Source organism: Nycticebus coucang, chromosome 18, assembly GCF_027406575.1.
Source record: "Nycticebus coucang isolate mNycCou1 chromosome 18, mNycCou1.pri, whole genome shotgun sequence".
Classification (NCBI taxonomy): Eukaryota; Metazoa; Chordata; class Mammalia; order Primates; family Lorisidae; genus Nycticebus; species Nycticebus coucang.
In genome coordinates, this window is record NC_069797.1 from 37,707,553 (window position 1) to 37,732,437 (window position 24,885).

Consider the following 24,885-nt stretch of genomic DNA (forward strand, 5'->3'; position numbering starts at 1 on the left):
ATGTCATACACTCTACCCAGGGCAACATAATGAAGACTCTCTCAAAAAAAAAAAAAAATAGAGCATATGACCCCTCCATGTCTCTTACCTGAGTCACTATATTCCTTAAAACATAAATGACCCTAGTTTTCACCTTTTCCTATACTTCAGATAACATCCAAGAGTTAGTGATTATACTCCTGTAATCTAGAACCAAACATACTCTTAACACCCAAAATGTGATGTAATTCTTCTTCAATGTAACTTCCAAACAAATATAATTTTACCCACAGCAAATCTTCACCACTTATTATAAACTGTAAACTGAAATACTCTGTTATAGCAGTCTGATTGAACCTTTTTATTTTACTTGGTTGCCCTTGGGAGAGTGCTATAGCATCATAGCTCATAGCAACCTCAAACTCTTGGGCTTAAGAGATCCTCTTGCCTCAGGCTGCCAAGTAGCTGGGACTACAGGCACCTGCCACAACATCTGGCTATTTTTTTTAAAGATGAGGTATCACACTTTTTTTTGAGACAGAGTCTCGCTTTATTGCCCTCTGTAAAGTGTTCTGGTGTCATAGCTCACAGCAACCTCAAACTCTTGGGTTCAAGTGATTCTCTTGCTTCAGCCTCTCAAGTACCTGGGACTACAGGCTAGCACAACGCCAGACTATTTTTAGAGACAGGGTCTCGCTCTTGCTCAGGCTAGTCTCAAACCCCTGAGCTCAGGTAATCCACCCATCTCAGCCTCCCAGAGTTCTGGGATTACAGGCATGAGCCATCTCACTCAACCCTGAATCTTTTTTTCTTTTATTTAAGAGGTATATAATTCCAATAAAAGTTATTATTTTGCCAAAAAGTTACTATTTCTTATATCTGCCCAAGAATATCTTGATGAAAATTAATTTTACCCTGTAAAATTAAACAATTTTACTAGGAAAAAAAACTTTCCATTCAAAACAAACAAAATGTGAATTCTCTTAAATTCTAATACCTCAGAAATGTAAAGATCAGCTTGTCTTAGTAATTCTCCAATAATTAAAACATTTGAAGTAGTACCATCTCCTGTGACATCATCCTGAGCTGTTGCTACTTTGGCTATCAAAGAAGCTGTTGGATGTTGAATTTGCTAGGGAAGTAAGCAAGAGATTAAAAAAAGAGAGGATGAGATAAGGAAGTAGGCCACCAAAAATACGATAACCTAAGGGTCACCAGTAAAATTATGAAATAAGCTTATTCTACATATTTACCAACTTTATATTATCAATACTTAAATGTCAAGTTCAAAATTTTTAAAGTGAAAAGTAATGAAGTCTGAACGTTTTATAAAAGTCTTTGCTTCAGAATGCAATGGCATTTCCAAAATAAGATTAAACCCTTCAATGTAAAGGATGAGTACATTTACTAAAATTGCAAAGCATTTTTTTTATTTTTCCATGATTACAAAGAACACAAGGCAGTGCCTTTAAAAGATACTATCAATGTGTAAGTATCCCTAAGCTATTACTTGAACAAAGATTTGGAAACAGCGAAAAAGCATTTTTTTGACGTTGATCCAACAAGTGTTATCTCAAGACTACAATGTTAGCTGATAACCTTGGCCTAACGATATATAGGTTCTACTACGTTCCTAATTAAGGCTTATTAAGATTTATCAAAGTCAGCAGCGTCAGCTCACCATCTCATGGAGCAGCACATTGCCATCTTTGGTGAGTTTGATGTCACCTGCACCAGAAACAAGCCTGTCCAGAGAACAGTGATGTTATTACCCTCACATAGCAAGAGTAAAGCAAGACATTCCCAGTGCTTGCCACTCCACTATCCTTATAGGGAACCGGGCTTGGAAAACTTTCACTGTCCCCCAGGGAGATACCACTATAGTGGTATGTAATTACCACTATTTGCAGCTCAGAAAATCATTTCTCTTCAGATCCACTACTTATGGTAATTTCATCCCAGGTGGAGAATTTACAAGTTTAAAGATAAGAGTAAATGATGAGGCTCCAGGCCGTGGTTACTGCCCAGCCTAGGCCTGCTAAATGACAACTGAAACAAACAAAAAAAAAGCAGGCATTGTGGCAGGCGTCTATAGATCCAGCTACATGGGAGGCTGAGGCAAGAGAATCACTTAAACCCAAGAGTTGAAGGTTGCCATGAGCTGTGACAGCACAGCATTCTACAGAGGACGACATAGTGAGACTCTATCTCAAAAATAAAGAGTAAATGAGTTATGAATAATGGTTTGGCCAAAGAACACTTAGAAGTGGACAGAGCATAGACTTACAAATTTCTTGTAGGTTTTCTATTTTCACCAACGTTCTGAGTCATTCAATCACTCAACATAGTATCCCTCATGGCTCACATTTATTACATCACCAAGTTTTGTCAATTCTTCAACCTAAATCTGCCCCCTTCTCTCCATTTCCACAGTAGTCATCATCTTTACCCTGGACTACTTAGCATCCTGGTATCTCTACATTGAATCTACACTGCACACTACATTTATCTTTCTTTTTTATTTTTTTATTTATTTTTGTAGAGACAGAGTCTCACTTGATGGCCCTCAGTAGAGTGCCGTGGCCTCACACAGCTTACAGCAAGCTCCAACTCCTGGGCTTAAGCCATTCTCTTGCCTCAGCCTCCCGAGTAGCTGGGACTACAGATGCCGGCCACAACACCTGGCTATTTTTGGGTTGCAGTTTGGCCAGGGCTGGGTTTGAACCCACCACCCTCGGTATATGGGGCCGCCGCCCTGCCGACTGAGCCACAGGCACCGCCCTACATTTATCTTTCTAAAAGGGAATGTGACTCAGTTCCCTGATGAACGAAATCTTTCAATGATTTTTTTGTTGTCATCATCTTCAAGGCAAATCCAAACTAATTTATCAATGACATACTTGACCTTTCTCAATCTGGCTTTTGTCTATCTTCCCTACCTCATTTGCCTTCCCACAACCAAATCTTTTGGTTCCCTTAACACACATTTTGATTTTATTTCTGTTGGGTTTACACCACTGGGCTTTCTTATACTACTTTCTTATTCTACCTAGAAGGTACCAACTCCCTTCTCCAGCTGGTTAATTCGTATTCTTCTTTCAAGACTGATTAATCATCATCAGGTGAGGCTTTTCATTCTGCCTTCAGTCCTTTTCCTCAGTATAATCATCTGCATCTGTATACAGTGTAATTCGCTTATCTTTCTCTACCAAATCTAAGAACAGAAACTGTATTTTGGTCATTTCTGTGTTCCCATCATCTAATACATAAGTGCCCTCTTTTACCATTATTATTTTGCTCTTTCCTGTGAGGATGTCTCTCTCCTCTTACGCCCTTTTTGCCCTCACTAGTCTCTTTTCCTCACACTTGTGTAAAGAAAATGAAGCTAAATAAATACTGTGTATGCTGAACGGATGAACAAATATGAAGACCCATGGGCACACAGCATTCAAGTAACCCAGCTGATTACTAACAACTACAAGGTTACAGAACTTGCATTTGAACCCGTGCCTTGCTGGCTCCAAAGCCTGTACCTTTACACTTCAACATACAGCCGTACAAAAATAAGATTATGGCTTGGCGCTAGCCACATACAACAAGGTAGCCGGGTTCGAACCCGGCCCAGGCCAGCTAAACGACAATGACAACTGCCAACAAAAAATAGCTGGGCGTTGTGGCGGGCGCCTGCAGTCCCAGCTACCTGGGAGGCTGAGGCAAGAGAATTGCTTAAGCCCATAGTCTGAAGTTGCTGTGAGCTGTGACGCCACAGCATTCTACCCAGGGCGACAGTTTGAGACTCTGTCTCAAAAAAAAAAAAAGATTATCTGTCGAGTTTATACACTAAGGGCATAAAATCTTAAAATGCAGAGGAGTTAAATGGTTTATGTTTCCAATGAAACATTAATAAATTATCTAACTGTACGTGAACCTTAGCGAAAAGTGGGGACGTCGCCGCTTCATTTATGGGGAGGCCCTTTCTCGGAGAGGCTTTTCATATTTTCCCCAAAAGGGCTACAGATGCCCGCAGGGCAGGAATGAGAATGAAAGAAACCAGGCCCGTAGGTGCGTCCACGGGCTCCAACGCCCGCGAAACCTCTGCTTCCGAGGACGCCCCGACCCCCTACAAACCCCCGGCGGCCTAACCGCCGCCTCACATTTTCATGGTGCCCTTAGGACCCAAGTTGGTCCGCAGCACATCCTGCAGCCCTCGGGCGGCGCATATATTGACAGCCAAAGCCGCCTGGGCCCGCGCCACCTCAGCTTTGGCGTTCACGGCTTTTATGGCAGCCATGGCGTGACCGTTAAGGACAAAAACAGCCTCTATCCCGAGTCTGAGCAATAAACCTTGGCACCACGCCCCACTGTCCAGAGCCTCGGCCAATCATTACCCTGACAGGAAGTGACGTTATTACACCCCGCCGCGACAGACGCTAGGCTTGCGTTGGTTAGGTCGCCAAGATGGCGTCCTCCGCCTCCTCTCGGACCCCGGCGGGGAAGCGGGTGGTGAATCAGGAAGAACTGCGGCGGTTGATGAAGGAGAAGCAGCGTCTGAGCACCAACCGGAAGCGGATAGAATCTCCATTCGCGAAGTACAATCGTTTGGGGCAACTGAGTTGTGCCCTGTGTAACACTCCGGTTAAGAGCGAGCTCCTGTGGCAGACTCACGTCCTGGGAAAGCAGCACCGAGAGAAAGTGGCCGAGCTGAAAGGTGCGAAAGAAGCCAGCCAAGGTTCGTCCGCCAGCTCAGCGCTCCAGATCGCCAAGAGGAAGGCGTCAGATACAGACGTCCAAGATTCCAAGAGAACGAAGGCCTGCTCGGTTGGTCAGGTACAGCCCTCCACGTCCGCTTTGCTCACCAACTTTGACAAAACAGTAAAGGAGCCCACTAGAGCGACCTCCAGTAAGCCTTCGGGACTGGGTTTACTCCCCGATTATGAGGATGAGGATGAGGATGAGGACGAGGACGAGGACCAGGACGAGGAGGAGGGTGGAGAACGAAAAAGGGGGGACGCCAGCAAGCAGCCACTCGGTGCGCAGGGCAAGGACCATTCACTTTCCTCCTCGCGGGAGGTAACAAATAGTGTGCTGCCAAACGACTTCTTTAGTACAAATCCTCCCAAAGCCCCCTTAATTCCTCATTCAGGATCAATTGAGAAAGCAGAAATACATGAAAAAATAGTGCAGAGGAGAGAAAACACCGCGGAAGCATTACCGGAAGGATTTTTTGACGACCCTGAGATTGATGCAAGGGTACGAAAGGTTGATGCCCCAAAGGATCAGATGGACAAAGAATGGGACGAATTTCAAAAAGCCATGAGGCAGGTCAACACTATTTCTGAAGCCATAGTTGCTGAAGAGGATGAAGAGGGACGGTTGGACCGCCAGATTGGGGAGATCGATGAGCAGATAGAGTGTTACCGTCGGGTGGAAAAGCTGTGGAATCGCCAGGATGAAATAAATAAGCTTAAAGAGATTCTGACCATAAAAGAACTGCAGAAAAAAGAAGAGGAGAATGCTGACAGCGATGATGAGGGAGAACTACAGGATTTGTTGTCTCAGGATTGGAGGGTGAAGGGGGCTTTGTTATAATGTTTTAAAGACCCCAAATTTGGGATTTTAACAACTTCTGGTATTGTAAAAAAAAGTGCTGTTTCTCAGTATATTTGTTACTTCGTGCCTAACGATTTGGATATCTAATTGGATTGTTGAGATAAAATGAGTCAGAGAGCTACAGCTCTTTGGAAAATTGGTGTAAAATATTTTTGAGGTAAAGGTTTTTCTAGAAATTTTTGAAGTGTTAACATGCAAAATGACAACTTTTACACACATTAACATGCTTAACTGTATATTTTTGAGTTGTGAGTACTGTACATAGTTAAATATATATTTACTTAAGTAATTCAGTGTTGAAAGTTTTTAATTAATAGAAGTTAGACCAGTAGACTGTTAAATTAATAGTGCGCTATTCGAGATGTGTATGTATTTTTCTAAATCAAACTCAAAAGGTTGATTTTCTTTTTTGTTTATTTATAGTACCACTCAAACACATAAATCACTATAGGTTTATCAGTTCTTTTCTGGAGGATTTTCAAAAACATGCTTTAGGAGAACATCAAGAAATTTGTATGCCAAACATGACAAACTTACTTAACCCAAAGTTTTCTTGACTAGCCCAGTGATTGTCAGCTGTAGATGCACATGAAGATCCCCTATTAAACTCTGAAAAAACTTAAGGTGCCTGAGGCCTCTAAGGTGGGACCTAGGCAGCTGTATTATTTGTGAAATCTCTCAGGTTATTCTAATACAAGTATATGCCAAAGTTGGAGAGTAACTGCCCTAAATCCAGGGCCCATTTATTTGGGGAAGGGGAGTTTGCTTTTTTTTTTTTTTTTTAAGATAACACATGGAACAAATTACTGTTTCTTGAATGGAAAAAAATTACATTTTATTTCTGTCTTATCCAGTCATAAATTTTAATATTTTGTGGTAAATTAGGGTTCATGGTTTATAGGTTCTATCTATTTTAGGAAGGATATTTTAAGTTTTTCCAGCAGTAACAATTGGCTACTGCTGGTCATTGATAGTTTAAATCACTATCCTTTGGAGAAAATGGTTGAAGTATTCAAATAAGAAAAGGGAATTAAAAAAAAAAAAGAAAAGGGAATTAACACTGTTCTGGAGATAGAAATGCATACAATATATTCAAATAGGGTGGCACCTGTGGCTCAAAGGAGTAGGGTGCCAGCCCCATATGCCGGAGGTGGTCGGTTCAAACCCAGCCCCAGCCAAAAACTGCAAAAAAAAAAAGATCGTCAACAATATATTCAAATAAAAGTAAGCAGTAATAGCTTAAGACATATATAGTTCTTAGTATGGGCCACATAAAGATCTAAGTGTTTTACATATATTTACTCAGTCTAGTTTCACTAAAACCCAGATTTTATGGAGGGGAATACCAAGAGATAAGTTTTGAAAAACCTTGACTGCTAAATGAAAGAATTCTTCCTACAGGCAATGTTGAAACAAACTGGAGGTTTTGAACAAAGACATAAATCTTGGGAGACTAGTTGCAGTATATAGAATGGAAGAAACACAGAAGGAAGCTGAGATGCTACCAGAAAACTAAATTTTCAAAAGCAAGGTAACTAAACCTTTTAATTAGATAAGGACTGGGAGAAAAGGAACATAACTGAAAGGGTTTCACAGGAAGAGCTAACATTTTAGTGACTATAAGTGAAAGAAGGAAAACGGGGGATAAAGATGAGACTCAAGGTTTGTTTAAGTGTGAATGCCTAAAGAAGTTACCTAACACTGAGCAGTTGCTGTGTGCTGCCAATTCATCGCCCTCTTGCTTTTGGAACTGAGCTGCCAGCTGATAGTGAATAGCAACTTCGGTTTGATGACAGAGAGTGCATGTCTGTCTCAAATGTATGAAACCCACAATCAGAATTTACCTTTATTCATCACTTTACTATTTCAGTAAGAATGTTCAAATGTGGGGCGGCGCCTATGGCTCAGTCGGTAAGGCACCGGCCACATATACTGAGGGTGGCGGGTTCAAACCCGGCCCCGGCCAAACTGCAACCAAAAAATAACCGGGCGTTGTGGCGGGCGCCTGTAGTCCCAGCTACTCGGGAGGCTGAGGCAAGAGAATCGCTTAAGCCCAGGAGTTGGAAGTTGCTGTGAGCTGTGTGATGCCGTGGCACTCTACCGAGGGCCATAAAGTGAGACCCTGTCTCTGGGCGGCGCCCGTGGCTCAAGGAGTAGGGCACCGGTCCCATATGCCAGAGGTGGTGGGTTCAAACCCAGCCCCAGCCAAAAAAAAAAGTGAGACTCTGTCTCTACAAAAAAAAAGAATGTTCAAATGTGGGTTGGAATGTGGCCCCAGTTCTACTATAGCTAATGATCTAGAGGAGCACTAATATAAGCCACATTTATATTTTACATTTTCTAAGTGGAATTTGTTTTAATGGGGTTTTTGTTTTTTTAATAGTTGGGGGTCACACTCTGTTGCCCAGGCTGGAGTACAGCAGCATGGTCATAGCTCACTGCAGCCTCAAAGTCCTGGGCTCAAGTGATCCACCTGAGCCTCTCAAGTAGCTGAGCTATAGGCATGAGGCACTGTGCCCACTTTATGTATTTTATTTAGTCCAATGTATCCAAAATATTAACATTTTAGGGTGTAGTCAGTATTTATAAGATTAATGAGATTTTGCATTTTTCTTTGTTTCAATTAAAACATTTTATCATAGGCAAAGTATCAACATAAATTAACCTACTTTAGTAATTCAAGAAGAGCAAGCACAGTACCATTAACAGAACCCAGGTGCTTCTGACTTAGCATGATGTAAACCTACCCAATTAACAGTCATATCAGTTTGTTGTTGGTTTAACTTCATGGCCCCAGCAACTGAGCCACCAGTTGAGAGCTGATAAAAACTCAAGAGTCCATTAAACACTGGACAGTCCTCTCCAACCTCAAATCTCTGCATCTGCTTGCTATACTCATATGTTATCTGATCTTACTGTCCATAGAACCTTGATACACTCATCACTGTGGTATTTTGTCATTTCTTTGGCAGTGGCTTTATGGGACCTATATATTTCCATTTCTCTTTCTAAGCCATAATTTAACAGTAAGTTACGAGTCTTGTGGATTCTGTGAGGCTTCATAGAAGGACAGGTTGGAGGGAGGCTTTTTTGGGGGGTGGGAAGGAGACAGAGTCTCACTCTTTTATCCAGGCTAGAGTGCCATAGGCCTTAGCTCACAGCAACCTGAAACTCTTGGGCTCAATGATCCTCCTGCCTCAGCCTCCCAGCCTGTATGATACTGGGGAATTTAGAAGATTTAAATTTGACCACACACCAAAAAGTCCTGGTACTCAATGCATTCTATTTTATATCTACATTTATTCCCTCAGTAATCTCATCCATTCATTCCCATGGGTTTAAGTATCACCCCTATGTACTGAGAACTCTAAATTTATATCCCCAACCTTGACCTTCTTCCTAAGCTGCTGGCTCATCTAACTGCCTACATAACATTCTACTCACATGTTTAATAGGTGTCCTAAATTTAGTAAGTCTCAAACAGCTTTGATTTTTTTTTCCCCAAACTCTCCCTTATCTTCCCCGTCTCAGTAATGGCACCAACACCCACCAAGGTGCTCAAGGCAAACCCTTCATTCCCTTTCCTTTGCTTGATGCATTAGTTAAATCCTCTCAGCTTTACCTCTAAAATACACCCAGAATTTGTCCACTTTTGTTCTGTCTCCACTGGCCGTTAGGCACCACATCTCTCATTAATTGTTGCCCATCCCCCTACTCAAGCCCCAGCGTATTCTCAACAAAGTAGTCAGAAGGATCTTAAAAATGTAGATCAAGGGCCGCGCCTGTGGCTCAGTGAGTAGGACGCTGGCCCCATATACCAAGGGTGGCAGGTTTGAACCCGGCCCTGGCCAACTGCAACAACAAAAAAATAGCTGGGCATTGTGGCAGGCACCTGTGGACCCAGGTACTCGGGAGGCTGAGGCAAGAGAATCGCCTAAGCCCAAGAGCTGGAGGTTGCTGTGACACCACAGCACCAAGGGTGACAAAATGAGACTGTCTCTAAAAAAATATATATAGATCAGGCTCACCGCCCATAGCTCAGTGGTTAGGGTGCCAGCCACATGCACCGGGACTAGTGGGTTCGAACCTGGCCCCGGCCTGTTAAACAAAAAGAAAAAATAGCCCGTTGTTGTGGCAGGCGCCTATAGTTCCAGCTACTAGAGAGGCTAAGGCAAGAGAATCGCTTGAGTCCAAGAGTTTGAGGTTGCTGTGAGCTATGACATCATACCACTCTATAGAGGGCAACAAAGTGAGACTCTGTCTCATTAAAAAAAAAAAATTTAGGGGCGGCGCCTGTGGCTCAGTCGGTAAGGCACGGGCCCCATATACCGAGGGTGGCGGGTTCAAACCCGGCCCTGGCCAAACTGCAACCAAAAAAAAAATAGCTGGGCGTTGTGGCGGGCGCCTGTAGTCCCAGCTACTCAGGAGGCTGAGGCAAGAGAATCGCTTAAGCCCAGGAGTTGGAGGTTGCTGTGAGCTGTGTGAGGCCACGGCACTCTACCGAGGGCCATAAAGTGAGACTCTGTCTCTACAAAAAAAAAAAACAATTTAGGATGCGGCACCTGTGGCTCAAAGGAGTAGGGCGCTGGCCCCATATGCTGGAGGTGGTGGGTTCAAACCCAGCCCCGGCCAAAAATGAAAAAAAAAAAAAAAAAGACGTCTAAATTTCTTTAGGGGGGCACCTGTGACTCAATGGAGTAGGGCACCGGCCCCATATGCTGGAGGTGGCAGGTTCAAACCCAGCCCCGGCCAAAAACTGCCAAAAAAAAAAAAAAATTTAGGGCTCGGCACCCGTAGCACAGTGGTTACAGAGCCAGCCACAGATACCAAGGGTGGTGGGTTCAAACCCAGCCTGGGCCAGATAAACAACAGCTAAAAACAACTGCAACAAAAAAATAGCTGGGCATTGTGGCAGGTGCCCGTAGTCCCAGCTACTTGGGAGGATAAGGCAAGATAATCACTTAAGCCCAAGCGTTTGAGGCTGCTGTGAGCTGTGATACCATAGCATTCTACCAAGGGCAACATAGTGAGACTCTGTCTCAAAAAAAAAAAAGAAAAATAGATTGAATTACTCTTGTCACTTACTGCCCTTCTTTATGATTCCATCACACTGAGAAAAGATAAATCCAAGTCCTTATTAAGCCAACGTGGCACTCAGGGGTTGCTAATTCAAATGTCTATGACTTACGAACTGATGACACAGCCCTATTAAAGGGGAGTGCAAGGGGACAAGAGAACATAACTACCCTATGTTGGAAGCAATTGTTATTCAGGAATAATGGCCTGCCATGGTAGCAAAGCCAAGCTTTGTCTTCAGGAGAAATTGCAAGACAGAATTGTCTGTTTTTAATGAAATCTCAAAAACACTGTGCAGGCTGAATGTGACCTGTGGGCACTCACTTTGTGACCTACTTCTCAGACTTCATCTGCTGCATTCTGCCCCTTTATTCTGTATGTCCCAGTTTTGACTGGCTAGTTTTTTAGTCCTCAACTGTGCCATTTCAAGATTTGTGCCTTTGTGGTTCTCTCTGCTTGGAACCTGACTTCCCAAATACCATGGCAGTCTTTGGTCTTTATTCTGTTCTCACCCCTAATGTCCTTTCTTAGATGGCACAAAATACAGCCATCCTCCCCACATCCTATCTCTATCATATGATTTTATGAATTTTTTTTTTGAGACAGTCTCACTATGTCACCCTCAGTCGAGTGCTATGGCATCACAGCTCACAGCAACCTCAAACTCTTGGGCTTAAGCAATTCTCTTGCCTCAGTCTCCCACAACACCTGGCTATATTTTATTGCAGTTGTCATTGTTTAGCTGGCCTGGGCCGGGTTTGAACCTGCCAGCCTTGGTGTATGTGGCTGGCGCCATAACCACTGTGCTACGGGTGCCAAGCTGATTTTATGAATTTTTAACCACTATCTTAAATTGGCTTGTTGATTTTTACATAAATTAATGTCTTCCCCACCAGAATGTAAACTCCATGAGGGCTGAGTGCTTGTCTGTCTTAGCCACAACCTAAATAATGTGAGGTGCATAATAGGGCTTGATAAATGCTGAATGAATAATACATGTGGCTGGGCACAGTGGCTCACGCCTGTAATCCTAGCACTTGGGAGGCCAAGGCAGGTAGATTGCCTGAGCTTACAGGTTTGAGACCAGCCTGAGCCACAGTGAGACCCCATCTCTAAAAATAGCCAGGCATGGATTGGTGCCTGTAGCTCAGTGGCTAGGGCACCAGCCACATACACCGGAGCTGACGGGTTCGAACCCAGCCCGAGCCTGCCAAACAACAATGACAACTACAACTAAAAAAAAAAAAAAAAGCCAGGCATTGTGGCAGGTGCCTGTAGTTCCAGCTACTTGGAAGGCTGAAGGAAGAGAATCACTTAAGCCCAAGAGTTGAAGGTTGCTGTAAGCTGTGACTCCACAGCACTCTACCGAGGGCGACATAATGAGATGCTGTCTCAAAAAAAAAAATAGGTATTGTGGTGGGCACCTGTTGTCCCAGCTACTCCAGAAGCTGAGGCAAGAGAATCGCTTGAGCCCAAGAGTTTGAGGTTGCTGTGAGCTACAACACCATGGCACTCTACCAAGGGTGACAAAGTAAGACTCTGACTCAAAAAAAAAAAAAAAAAAAAGATTAGGGCCTTGCACTCAGGAGTTCGAGACCAGCCTAAGCAAGACTGAGACCCCAAATTTACTAAAAGAAGAAAAACTAGCCAGGTGTCATGGCAGGCCTCTGCAATCCCAGCTACTCAGGAGGCTGAGGTAAGAGGATCACTTGAGCCCAAGGTTTGTGTGACCTGATGCCATGGTGCTTTACCCAGGGTGACTGAGACTCTGTCTCAAAAAAAAAAAAAAAAAAAAAATCCAATTATTTAAAAAAAAAAAATTAAGATTAGAGAAGTATGCTGCCAAGGTCAAGGAAACTCAATGCTTTTTGGAAACCTTGGCTCGGCAGGGAAGCCATCTTTGTTGAAGTGTGCTATCTTCAGATCTGCTCCACACCTTGCCACACTGTTCTGCCTTACACCCCATTTCACTAGCAATAAAGTTTACTCTGTAGTGGTCTCTGAGGGGAGGGAGAATGAGGACTTCAGTTCCCAGAAATCCAGATAGGAAACAACAGTGATGCAGTGCCCTGTGATCCACCACTTTTTCTAACAAGTTGACCTTGGGCAAGGTACTTCACTCTGAGTTTCCTCAACTGCAAGATAGGGAGAGTAATAGTTTCTACCTCCTAGCTTTAAATGAGTTGAATGCATACAGATGTTTTTAGTGTAATGTCTGGCCCACACAGTCAGCACTAAGTGTCAGCTATTACTTATGAATATTACATGGACACTGGCTTTCCTGTCATCACCTTTAGAGAGCATCTAAGTGTGCCTTCAGGGGCAGGTTGCTCTGTTTGGGATACTCTAGAAGAGTATTTGCTCCCAGTCATTCTCCCCGCTCATGTATATAATTAGTACTTACTAAGAACCTACTGTATGAGAGTTCTGAGAATTCAAACATGAATAAAATGCGATCACAAAGCGATCTCAGTCTAGATCAGGGTTTCTCAACCTCTACACTACTGACGCTGGGTGTTGGGTAATTCTTTGGCACAGAAGACTGTCCTATGCATTATACGATGTTTGGCAACATTCCTAACCTTTACCCCCTAAATGCCAGTGGCATAACCACACCACCACCAACCCATTGGATGGATAAAAAATGGCCCTAGTTGAGAACTACTGGTCTAAATACATACAGCTAACAATAACAGAATGTGATAAAATTAACATGCTTGGGCAAAATGTTAAGGGGGGGGGCATGTTGGAGGAAATAAGTGACCACGGGGAGGAGGGTCGAGAAAAAGACTTCTGAGGAGGTAAAATTTGCACTCAGCCTTGAAGGATGATTAAGATCATGCTGGACAATGAAGGAGGGAGCACACAGATGGGAAGTGTACAGAATGCTGGGCAGACAGTTGCTTCAAGTACATGAAAGGAAGTGGTAGCAGAAAGACAGGGAATCCACTGGAGCTAGATTATAAAAGACCCAGAATGAGATCCTCAGGAATTTAGACTTCCACTCAAAAGTAGAAAGCCAGGGTGGGAAAGAAGAGAGAAATGCAAACTCATTTCTAGGAAAGACTTACCTTCCTCAGCTGGGAAAAGTCAGAGATGACGGACAAAACCGAAGCTAATTTTCTTTTAATCTGGGTTTTCCTTTTAGTTATGGATCAATGCTTCTAGACACCCCCAATGATGTGAGGGTAACTAGAGAAGCCCTCCTTTTTAGAATACACAAGACTCCCTTAAGAAAAGAACCCTAGGGCGGCGCCTGTGGCTCAGTCGGTAAGGCGCCGGCCCCATATACCAAGGGTGGCGGGTTCAAACCCGGCCCCGGCTGAACTGCAACCAAAAAGATAGCAGGTCATTGTGGCGGGAGCCTGGGCCTGCCAAACAATGACAATTAAAATAATGACAATTGCAACAAAAAATAGCAGAGTATTGTGGCAGGCGCCTGTAGTCCTGGGTCTATGTAGTCCCAGCTACTTGGGAGGCTGAGGCAAGAGAATCGCTTAAACCCAAGAGTTGGAGGTTGCTGTGAGCTGTGACACCACAGCATTCTACCAAGGGCAACAAGGTGAGACTCTGTCTAAAAAAAAAGAAAAGAACATTGTGGAGAACACTTAGGGATCTAAAAATAGACTTACCATTCGATACTACAATTTGTCTACTAGGTATATATCCAGAAGACCAAAAATCACATTATAACAAAGATAGTTGTACCAGAATGTTTATTGCAACCCAATTCATAATTGCTAAGTCATGGAAGAAGCCAAAGTGTCCACTGACCCAAGAATGGATTAATAAATTGTGGTATATGTACACCATGGAATATTATGTAGCCTTAAAGAAAGATGGAGACTTTACCTTTTTCATGTTTACATGGATGGAGCTAGAACATATTCTTCTTAGCAAACTATCTCAAGAATGGAAGAAAAAGTATCCAATGTACTCAGCCCTAGTATGAAACCAATTTATAGCTTTCATATGAAAGCTATATCTCAATTATAGCCCAAGAAGAAGGGGAGAGGGAGGGGAGGGGGTAGGATGGGAGGAGGGAGGATAATTGGTGGGACCACACCTATGGTGCATCTTACAAGGGTACATGTAAAATTTACTAAGTGTAGAATACAAATGTCTTAACACAATAACTAAGAAAATGCCATGAAGGCTATGTTAACCAGTTTGATGAAAATCTTTCAAATGGTATATAAAACCAGCACATTGTACCCCATGATCGCATTAAAGTACACAGCTATGATTTAATTAAAAAAAAAAAAAAAAAAGACTCAGTGCCTATGGTCAAGCAGCTAAGGCACCAGCCACATACACCTGAACTGGCAGGTTCGAATCCAGTCCAGGCCCACCAAACAACGACATCTGCAACCAAAAAAAATAGCCAGGCGTTGTGGCAGGTGTCTGTGGTCCCAGCTACAATAGCTGGGTGTTGTGGCAGGCACTGGTGGTCCCAGCTACTTGGGAGGCTGAGGCAGGAGAATGGCTTGAGCCCAGGAGTTGGAAGTTGCTGTGAGCTGTGATGCCATAGCACTCTACCCAGGGCGATAGCTTGAGGCTGTCACTGGTGTTTAATCCTTCAGGTAGTCCTTGAAGCCACAGGAAAATACAGAGTATAACAAACATGCTCTGTACCCAAACTCAGAAATTTATTTAAAAAATAGAAAAGTACAGAAACAGCTAAAACTCAAGACAAAGTGTTAAGTAAACAGATTCTGCCTAACCAGATACTCTTCCTGACATATCCCAAAGGCAGTTCAGGGTTTTGAACTAAGAGAGTATATATTTCAGACAGATGATAGGGCAGGATCAGACATCAGTGTGTGCAGATTCTGGATAAAGGTCTGTCTCACCCAAATGGGCCCACCTCTAAGACAATGGTCCCCTAAGCTAGCTATATCCAGTGCCCTATCCTGGCCTCCTCAACTAGATCGGGGAGTCTATGTTGGGGCATTTTATTTGTTTGTTTTAGAGACAGAGTCTCACTTTGTTGCCCTCAGTAGAGTGCTATGGCGGCACAGCAACCTCCAGCTCTTGGGCTTAGGCGATTCTCTTGCCTCAGCCTCCCGAGTAGCTGGGACCACAGGCACCCAGCTATTTTTTGTTGCAGTTTGGCCGGGGCCGGGTTTGAACCTGCCACCCTTGGTATATGGGGCCGGCGCCCTTCTCACTGAGACATAGCTGCTGCCCTAAGTTGGGGCATTTTAAACAAGCTCTTCAGATAATTCTGCAGTGATAGAAACCAATGCTTGAAGCAATAAAGTAACATGTCAACTTATTTCATCTGTCGAGATAACAGAACCTGTCACTTTTGAGTTTCAGGGGAAAAAAAAAAAGGAACCTGTCTTGCAGATTCACTCCTTTTTTTTTTTTTTTTCCCTTTGAGACTGTGTCTCACTATGTTGCCCAAGGTAGAGTGCTCTGGTATCACAGCTCACAGCAACCTATTGGGCTTAAGGGATCCTCTTGCCTCAGCCTCCCAGGTAGCTGGAACTACAGGCACCTGCCACAATGCCAGGCTAGTTTTTGGTTGAAGTTATCATTGTTGTTTAGCAGGCCGGGGCGAGGTCCGAACCCACCAGCCTCGGTGTATGTGGCCAGCGCCCTACTCACTGAGCTACAGACACCGTGCCTACAATTCACTCTTAAGATTAAGCTCGGTGTCCATAGCTCAGCAGTTAGGGCACCAGCCACATACACCAGGGCTGGAGGATTTGAACCCAGACTGGGCCTATAAACAATGACAACTGCAACAACAACAAAAAATAGCCAGGCATTGTGGCAGGTGCCTGTAGTCCCAGCTACTTGGGAGGCTGAGGCAAGACAATTGCTTAAGCCCAAGAGTTGGAGGTTGCTGTGAACTGTGATGCTACAGCACTCTACTGAAGGCGACATAGTGAGACTCTGTCTCAAAAAAAAAAAGAAGCATTCATGGTGGAGCACAGTGGCTCACACCTGTAATCTCAGCACTTTGAAAGGCTTAGATAGGAGGATCACTTGAAGCCAGAAATTCAAGTCCAGCCTGGGCAACAGAGCAAGACCCCATCTCTACAAAAAATAGAAAAATTAGCTGGGTATAGTGGCATGTACCTATAGTCCCAGCTACTCAGGAGGCTGAAGCAAGAGAATCGCTTAAGCACAGGGGTTTGAGGTTGTAGTAAGCTATGATCACACCACTATTCTCTAGCCCAGGCAGTAACACTCAACAATACTTATTACCATTAATCAAAGTTCAGTGAGTACTTGTATAGTGTAGGCTATGGTACTAGGGTCTGCAAGGAATTAAAATGCATATATCAACTGCTCCCTCCCTGAAAGCACAGCCCACATTTATTTTACTCAAATCAATGCCCTACACGGAACGGGACAGGGCATTCAAATAATGCTTTTTTTTTTTTTTTTGTAGAGACAGAGTCTCACTTTATGGCCCTCGGTAGAGTACCGTGGCCTCACACAGCTCACAGCAACCTCCAACTCCTGGACTTAAGCGATTCTCTTGCCTCAGCCTCCCGAGTAGCTGGGACTACAGGCGCCCACCACGATTCCCAGCTATTTTTTGGTTGCAGTTTGGCCAGGGCCGGGTTTGAACCCGCCACCCTTGGTATATGGGGCCGGCGCCTTACGGACTAAGCCACAGGTGCCGCCCCAAATAATGCTTTTTTTTTGAGACAAAATCTCACTCTGTTACCTGGGTAAAGTGTCATGGGGTCATAGCTCACAGCAACTGCAAACTCTAGGGCTCAAGTGATCCTCTTGCCTCAGCCTCCCAAGTAGGTGGGACTACAGGTGTATGCCACAGCGCCCAGTTAGTTTTTCTATTTTTGGTAGAGACAGGGTCTTACTCTTTCTCAGGGTGATCTCAAACTCCTGAGCTCACGCAATCACCTGCCTCAGCCTCCCAAAGTGCTAGAATTACAGGTATGAGCCAAATTTCACCTGGCCAAATAATGCTTTTAAAATATATGAGTGATAGGGTGGCGCCTGTGGCTCAGTGAGTAGGGAGCCGGCCCCATATGCCGAGGGTGGTGGGTTCAAACCCAGCCCCGGCCAAACTGCAACAAAAAAATAGCCGGGCGTTGTGGTGGGCGCCTGTAGTCCCAGCTGCTCGGGAGGCTGAGGCAAGAGAATCGCGTAAGCCCAAGAGTTAGAGGTTGCTGTGAGCCATGTGACGCCATGGCACTCTACCCAAGGGTGGTACAGTGAGACTGTCTCTACAAAAAAAAAAAAAAATATATATATATATATATATGAGTGATAGGGCAGTGCCTGTGGCTCAGTGGGTAGGGTGCTGGCCCCATATACCAAGGGTGGCAGGTTCAAACCCAGCCCCAGCCAAACTGCAACAAAAAAATAGCTGGGTGTTGTGGTGCCTGTGGTCCCAGTTACTTGGGAGATGAGGCAAGAGAATCGTCTAAGCCCAGGAGTTGGAGGTTGCTGTGAGCTGTGACTCCACAGCACTCTACCGAGGGCAATAAAATAAGACTCTGTCTCTAAAAAAAAAAAAAAAAGAACAAACCTCATGCCTCCCCATCCTGCCCCACACCTCCAAGTCTCCTTTGCATTCTTTTTCTCCATGGACACTCACATCCTATGCATTTTACTTGTTCATTATTTGTCTCCCACACTAGACTGTTAACTCCATGAGGGCAAGGACTTTTGTCTTTATTTCACTACTGTATTCCAGTTCCAGGAATTGTGCCTGACAGAATAGGCATTCAATAAATACTTGACTAATTGGTGACTGAGTGATTAAACTCTGCAGCGGTGTGTATGTATCCAGGTTAGGGAGTGGAGAAGAATGTACATTTACTGAAACTAAAACGCCTCTAAGTGCCAAAGAGTTTTCAAGTCATTTCATTTAATTATCACACACAATCCAAAGAGGTATTTTTATCCCCATTTAACCCCCCCAAAATGAAATAATTAGGCATAAATCTAACCAAATATATGCAAGATCTACATGAGGAAAATTATCATATAAAACTCTGATGGAAGAAATCAAAAAACTAAATATAGAGATATTCTATGTTCATGGATAGGAAGACCCAATATTATCAAGGTGTCAGTTCTTCCCAACTTGATCTATAGGTTCAATGCGATCTCAATCAAAATTGCAGCAAATTATTTTGTGTAAAATGGCTTGATTCAACTGATTCTGAAATGTACGTGAAAAAGCAAAGATCCAGAACAACCAACAAAATACTTAAAAAGAACAAAGTTGAGGGACCAGTCCCATCTGACATCAAGACTTACGATAAAGCTACAGTAATCAAGACAGTGGAGTATTGGTAAGAACAGATAGATCAATGGAACAGAACATAGAGACCAGAAATAGACCCACCTAAATATAGTTAACTGATCTTTGACAAGGGAGCAAAAGTAATACATGACAGTCTTTTCAAGAAATGGTGCTTGGAAAAACCAGACATCCATGTTCAAACAAAAAAGAAAAGAAAGAAAAAGAATCTAGACACAGACCTTCCACTCTTCACAAAAATTTAACTTTAACTCAAGACCTAAATGTAAAACACAAAACTATCTCCATTTCACCATGAAAACTAAGACCCTGAGAAGTTAATAGGTGAGGGTTACATGTAGCTGGTGGGTGGTTAAATACACTTCAAATCTATGTTATTCCAAAGCCTTGCTCTTCCCACCACACTTTACCTAATCCTGTTTGGTAGAGATGTTTTCTCCCTTATCTAAAGAAATGCAACTGCTAATTTCCACACCTAATTCCATTTCACAGCAAAGGACCTGAGTCACAGAGATTACAGGTTCCATGGAGCTCCGATCAAGCAAAACAGACATTTAGAGCCTGTCTTTTTGCAAATTTGTATCAAATACTTTCAAAGACACAGTATAATACAATATAATAAACATCCTTTTAAGAGATCTTATCATTTCCAGAGTTTCATTCATCTACTCCATTCACTCATGGGTTTCATTCATTTGTTCACACATATTTTCTGAATGCCTATGCGCCCAGCACTGTCTAGGCACTGATGATAAAAAGATGCATAAGGCAGAGATGCCAAGGGCTGTGCTGTCCAATAGAAACAGTGTGAATGAAGCAGGTATGATAGTTTTTTTTTTTTTTTTTTTTTGGTTGCGGTTTGGCCAGGGCCAGGTTTGAACCTACCACCCTCGGTATATGGGGCTGGTGCCCTACTCACTGAGCCACAGGCGCCACCCATGTATGATAGTTTTATATTTTCTAGGTGTTATCTTTTCAAAAAAGTAAAAATAAACAGGTGAAATCAACTAGAATATATTTTATTTAACTCAACATATCCAAAAAGTGCAGTGGCTCACGCCTGTAACCCCATCACATCTTGTCCCACTGAAAGGTCTTCAGGGGCAACGACATGTGTGGAACTGTCATATCCTGTAACAGTGCCTTCTGGAATGCCTCCTGAGGGACCTGCTGGATGTAGTGTGAGTACCCTCTAAAATAATGATAAAAAGTACAACATCGTAAACATAAACTAGTAACATAGTTATCAACTATTATGTACTATATGTAATTATATGTGTTATACCTTTATATAACTGGCAACATACGTTTAACACCATCATCGCACAAACACATGAGCAATGAGCCACCACTACATGATAGGCATTTTTCAGCTTTATTGTAATTTTTTTTTTTTTTTTTTTTTTTTTTGAGACAGTCTCATTACATCATCCTTGCTAAGAGTGCCATGGAGTCACAACTCAGAGCAACCTCAAACTCTTTGGGCTTAACCGATTCTCTTGCCTCAGCTTCCCAAGAAGCTGGGACTACAGGCGTCTGCCACATTGTTGTAGTCATTAGCAGGCCTGGATTGGGTTCAAACCCACCAGTCCCAGTGTATGTGGCCAGGGCCCTAACCACTTAGCCAGCCAAGCCTAGCTTCATTATAATCTTACAGGACCACTCTCTTATGTGGGCCATCCTTGACCTAAAAGTCATTATGTGATGCATGACTGTATTACTGAGATATTTTACATTTTTTTCAGTAGCTTATTTTTCAGTGAGTATTTTTCACTTACAGCACATCTCAATTACAGACAACATTTCAAGTGTTCCATAGCCGCATAAGGCTAGTGATGTCAGTATTTAATAGCACAGGGTTGGGGAAAAGACAGATACAGTCAAGGAAAATTTCTAAACAAATAATGCAGCTGCAGAAATATGCTCAAGATCCTTCAAATACCAGAGTTAAGACTTGAGCCTCTAGTGACTTTCCAACTCCAAAGCCCTTGTTCAGTTTATTCTGCTACACGATAGACCTTTACCCAACTTCAAAAGTGGAATCACAGCTGTCCTTAGTCAACCAAACAATACACCCAAACCAAAACTCAGCTTATCTCTAATACCTCCTCCCCCATTTTCTATGTCAGCTAATGGCACCATTACCTATTATCTGCTCACTCATGTCATACTTATTTTTTCCTTTGTTTTTAGACAGGTTCTCACTGTCACCCAAGCTAGAATGCACTGGCCTCACCATAGCTCACTGTAACTTCAACTTCCTGGGTCATAGTGCTCCTCCTACTCAGGTCTCCTAAAGGGATGAGATTACATTGCCTGAGGTATCATGCCCCAGCCAAGTCATCTTTAAGGATAAATGAGCACTTTATCTCAAGATAATTCAAAATGTCAATGATTTTCAAAATTGTACTTTCCTCTCCACCCCAACTACTTAATTTCACCTCTCACATGGAACCCTATAAGAGGTTTTTTTTTTAGACAGAGTCTCACTCTGTTGCCCTGGGTAGAGTGCCGTTGTGTCAGCCTCACTCTACAGCAACCTCAAACTCCTGGGTTCAAACAATCCTCCTGTCTCGACCTCCCGAGTTGCTCATACTACGGATGGCACCACAAGGGCTAATTTTTCTGTTTTTAGTAGAGACGGGTCTGGCTCTTGCTCAGGATGGTCTCCACCTTCTGAACTCCAAAGATGCTCCTGCCTCAGCCTCACAAGAGTGAGAATTACAGGCGTTAGCCACCCCGCTCAGCCAAGAGCTTTCTGATTTGTTCCTTTTCCTCAGTCTTTCTCCTATCCAGCTTCAACAGGAATTACCTGTTGAATAAAGGTCAAATAAAGGTCAAACTTTCCATCTCACAGCACTGAATTCCCTCTGGGATCTGTTCTTTGTTTATGTAACAATGCCCAATTGTTTGCTGTTCCTAGACTGAATACTTTCTCTGAGCCTACCACTCTTCTGTAAAAACAACCATCCCAAACGCTCAGAGCGGGCTCGAGGTTCAAAATACCCTTTAAAAGAAACACAATAAAGGGGGTTACTCTCCACCACTCCTTCGCACCCTGTATCTACCTGTCTACCTACTACCTCTTTTCAATTCATTAAAATTACTGAATACTTACTATGTGCTAGACACTTTGTAGGACACAAACTACAGGAAGTACAGAAAAACTAGGTTCGCCTTCCCTAAACTCATTACAATACAGTTTCTTAACGAGTACCTTTAAGAACTAGACAAGCTCTAACAGTATCAGAAAGTCAAGGAGATCGTTGGTTCCGGCTACAACCCACTGTGCCAACACATTCTCTCACCTCCGCGTCCCCAGGCCCGCTCGCTCGCAGACCGGGAACCACACTAATCCCTACTGTGCTGAATCCACCGCCACGACCTACGTGGCCGGCGGGGGGTGGGGGAGACTGGGGATGGGTCACGTGGCTCTGCCTTGGTGTTTGCGCCTGCGCGCCGCCACTAGCTCAAGGACCCGGATTTAAAGAGACAGGAGCTTCAACCGTCGTGGGCTGCCAGCCGCCTGTGGGCGCCAAGTCCCAAGGCCTTCGGTGAGCGCCGGAGCTGGGGAGGCGGGTGAGGGGCGGCGCGGTGCAGGGCGGCGGGGCCCGGCGTGGGGAGGGAAGCGGGCCGGGGCCCGCAGGTTTGCGTGGCCGGGGAGATGGCTCCCACCTCCGGCTCCTCCCCCGCCCGCCTGCGGAGCCCGGGGGCACACCCTCCGTGACGTGGCGGCCCCCGGGAGGCCAGGGGAAGGCTTGGTTGTCCCCGGGACCCCCACGGGGCCGCGCAAGGGAAGGGCCCTGGACCTCCGGTCACTGCCTCCTTCGGGACCCGCGAGGGCCTTCTCGGACCCCGGCCCGGTGTGACTACTCCAGCGCTAAATTGGGCGCGCTTCGGTCGGTGGGAGTTTGGGTGCCTTTCTCGCTTCCCACCCGCGGCCCGGCCCGGGCTCACGGTCCCACCGGTCCCCGCCGGGCGCAGCGCGAGGACACGCGGGGCCCGGCACACGCCGCCGGCCACCGCTGCCAGCTCCCCGCACTCCGCGAAAGCGCTGCGGGAAGCCCCTCGGGAAAAGCAGCTGCGGCCTGGGTCTCAGCGGTTTCTTTTCCTGGGCTGCGGCTGTTGGAAGGCGGGGAACAAACTGGTTTCCTCGAAACTGCGTTGTGCCTCGTGGCCCAGCGCCTTCAGAGTCCTCCTCAAGTTCGCTCCATGTATTACTTGGGGGGCTGAAGTTTGTTCTGTAAATCGACCTTCTAAGAAAGTTGTTGAAACTCATACTATTTTGACTTCCTCTTACGGGTCTGCCGTACTTTCACATCTCATCTCTGTAATTTTTTCACTTCAGAAGGTTATATAGCCCTTTGTGAATGTACAAAAGTTGTGGACCTTCTGTCCCCCAAAAAAGCAGGTTCATTTTCAAAGATGCACATTTTGTATACATTCTTAGGGAGTTCAGAACCGCTCCCTTCTACCTCCCACCCACCAGCCCCGTCACAGATTCATAGTAGTTTTCCCAACCATTCCTTGAAGTAGGTAGCATTCTCCCTGTTTTAGAAACAAGAAAACAGCCCCAGAGAAGTGGATGAAAGGTTCCATTTGGTAAGCTGTGTTGTCAGACTTGCCCTGGCATGTCTGATTCCAAGTCCGCCTGATGTTCCTCTGCACCGTGTTGCACTGCAGTAAGTAAAGCCTGGCTTATTTTTTTTTTTTTGAGACAGAGTCTCAAGCTGTCACCCTGGGTAGAGTGCTTTGGCATCACAGCTCACAGCAACCTCAAACTCTTGGGCTTAAGCGATTGATTCTCTTGCCTCATCCTCCCAAGTAGCTGGGACTATAGGCTTCAGCTACAACACCCAGCTATTTTGTTGCAGTTGTCATTGTTTTAGTTGGCCCTGGCCAGATTCGAACCTGCCAGCCCAGATATATGCGGCAGGCGCCCTACCTACTAAGTTACAGATGGGGCCAGAAGCCTGGTTTTTATATATAGCGCAATAGCAATTTCACAGCCATGTGCAGACTGAAAATAATTTCTGGTATGTTTAAGGTTAGAACTATAAAGATAAGGTGCAGATAGAATGTTTCCATCTGGATTGATTGATCAGTTCCTTTAATTCTTGCCATCCAGTTCAGCATTCCTAATTCAGGTTGCTAAATTATAAATAGGTTAATTGCACAAATAGTCTCTGCTTAAAAGATAATTACTTCACTGATGATAATAAAAGGTGACATTTATTGAGCCTTTGCTGTGTGCTCTATTTTGTTGTAAGGGCTTCACTCTTAGCATAACTGCTTGATTTAAGCAGTGTGATTAGCCACATTTTACAGATGAGGAAACCAAAGAACAGAAAGGTTTAGTAACCTCAAACAGCTAATAAGTGGCCAAGGTAGACTTTGAATCCAGGTAGTGTAATACTAGGGTCTGCTTAATTGCCTCTGAAAAATAGTGATTCTGATTAAATCATAAATCTGTATCATGGCATAATTGATGTTGGAGAATGGTATGTGTATTATACTTCACATTAGAAACTTAATAAACACAGTGCAGTATTTCTTAGTGATTAAAAAGGAACTTCAGAGGGCAACACCATATACCAAGGGTGGTGGGTTCAAACCTAGCCCTGGCCAAACTGCAACAAAAAAATAGCCAGGTGTTGTGGTGGGCGCCTGCAGTTCCAGTCTTCAGGAGGTTGAGGCAAGAGAATCACCTAAGCCTAAGAGCTGGAGATTGCTGTGAGCTGTGACACCACGGCACGGCACTCTACTGAGGGCAACAAACTGAGACTCTTGTCTCAAAAAGAAAAGAAAAGAAAAAGGAACTTCAGGATCTTTTACTACTGAAAGGTCGTCATCTATTATGCATACCAGTATAAAAAACTTCTGTGTTATTTGGATTCTCTTCATTGTGATTTACTAGATAGATATACATGTGTACCTTGGATAATTGAACACCCTTTTGCAAA

The 24,885-nt window shown here is 44.1% G+C and overlaps 3 protein-coding genes across 8 annotated transcripts in view; 2 read left to right on the forward strand and 1 right to left on the reverse strand.

Annotated features, from left to right (window-relative positions):
• The window catches only part of CCT6B (chaperonin containing TCP1 subunit 6B), a 60,247-nt gene extending 37,980 nt beyond the window's left edge, over positions 1-22,267 (reverse strand). Inside the window, exons 1-3 of one of the 4 annotated variants that reach the window (XM_053570991.1) lie at positions 22,231-22,267; positions 1,661-1,724; positions 977-1,111 (exon numbers count right to left, since the gene is read on the reverse strand). In XM_053570991.1, the coding sequence (XP_053426966.1) occupies positions 977-1,111; positions 1,661-1,663 (138 nt within the window). In that variant the 5' untranslated portion in view covers positions 1,664-1,724; positions 22,231-22,267. Of the gene's footprint in view, positions 1-976; positions 1,112-1,660; positions 1,725-4,133; positions 4,381-22,230 lie in introns of those variants that run through there. The other 3 variants (XM_053570988.1, XM_053570989.1, XM_053570990.1) reach the window with 3 other exon arrangements.
• ZNF830 (zinc finger protein 830) lies at positions 4,419-6,328 on the forward strand. The gene has a single exon (XM_053570992.1). The coding sequence runs from the start codon at positions 4,438-4,440 to the stop codon at positions 5,566-5,568; it is 1,131 nt and encodes a 376-aa protein (XP_053426967.1). The 5' UTR covers positions 4,419-4,437; the 3' UTR covers positions 5,569-6,328.
• Positions 22,268-22,386: 119 nt separating the features above from the next.
• Positions 22,387-24,885, forward strand: part of LIG3 (DNA ligase 3) — a 30,000-nt gene continuing 27,501 nt past the window's right edge. The window contains exon 1 of one of the 3 annotated variants that reach the window (XM_053570986.1): positions 22,387-22,476. The gene's annotated coding sequence lies outside the window, so the exon portion shown is untranslated. Of the gene's footprint in view, positions 22,477-22,666; positions 22,822-22,858; positions 23,605-24,885 lie in introns of those variants that run through there. The other 2 variants (XM_053570985.1, XM_053570987.1) reach the window with 2 other exon arrangements.

Coding starts and splice junctions, on each gene's coding strand:
- ZNF830 (XM_053570992.1), top strand. CDS start 4,438: ATGGCGTCCTCCGCCTCCTCTCGGACCCCGGCGGGGAAGCGGGTGGTG.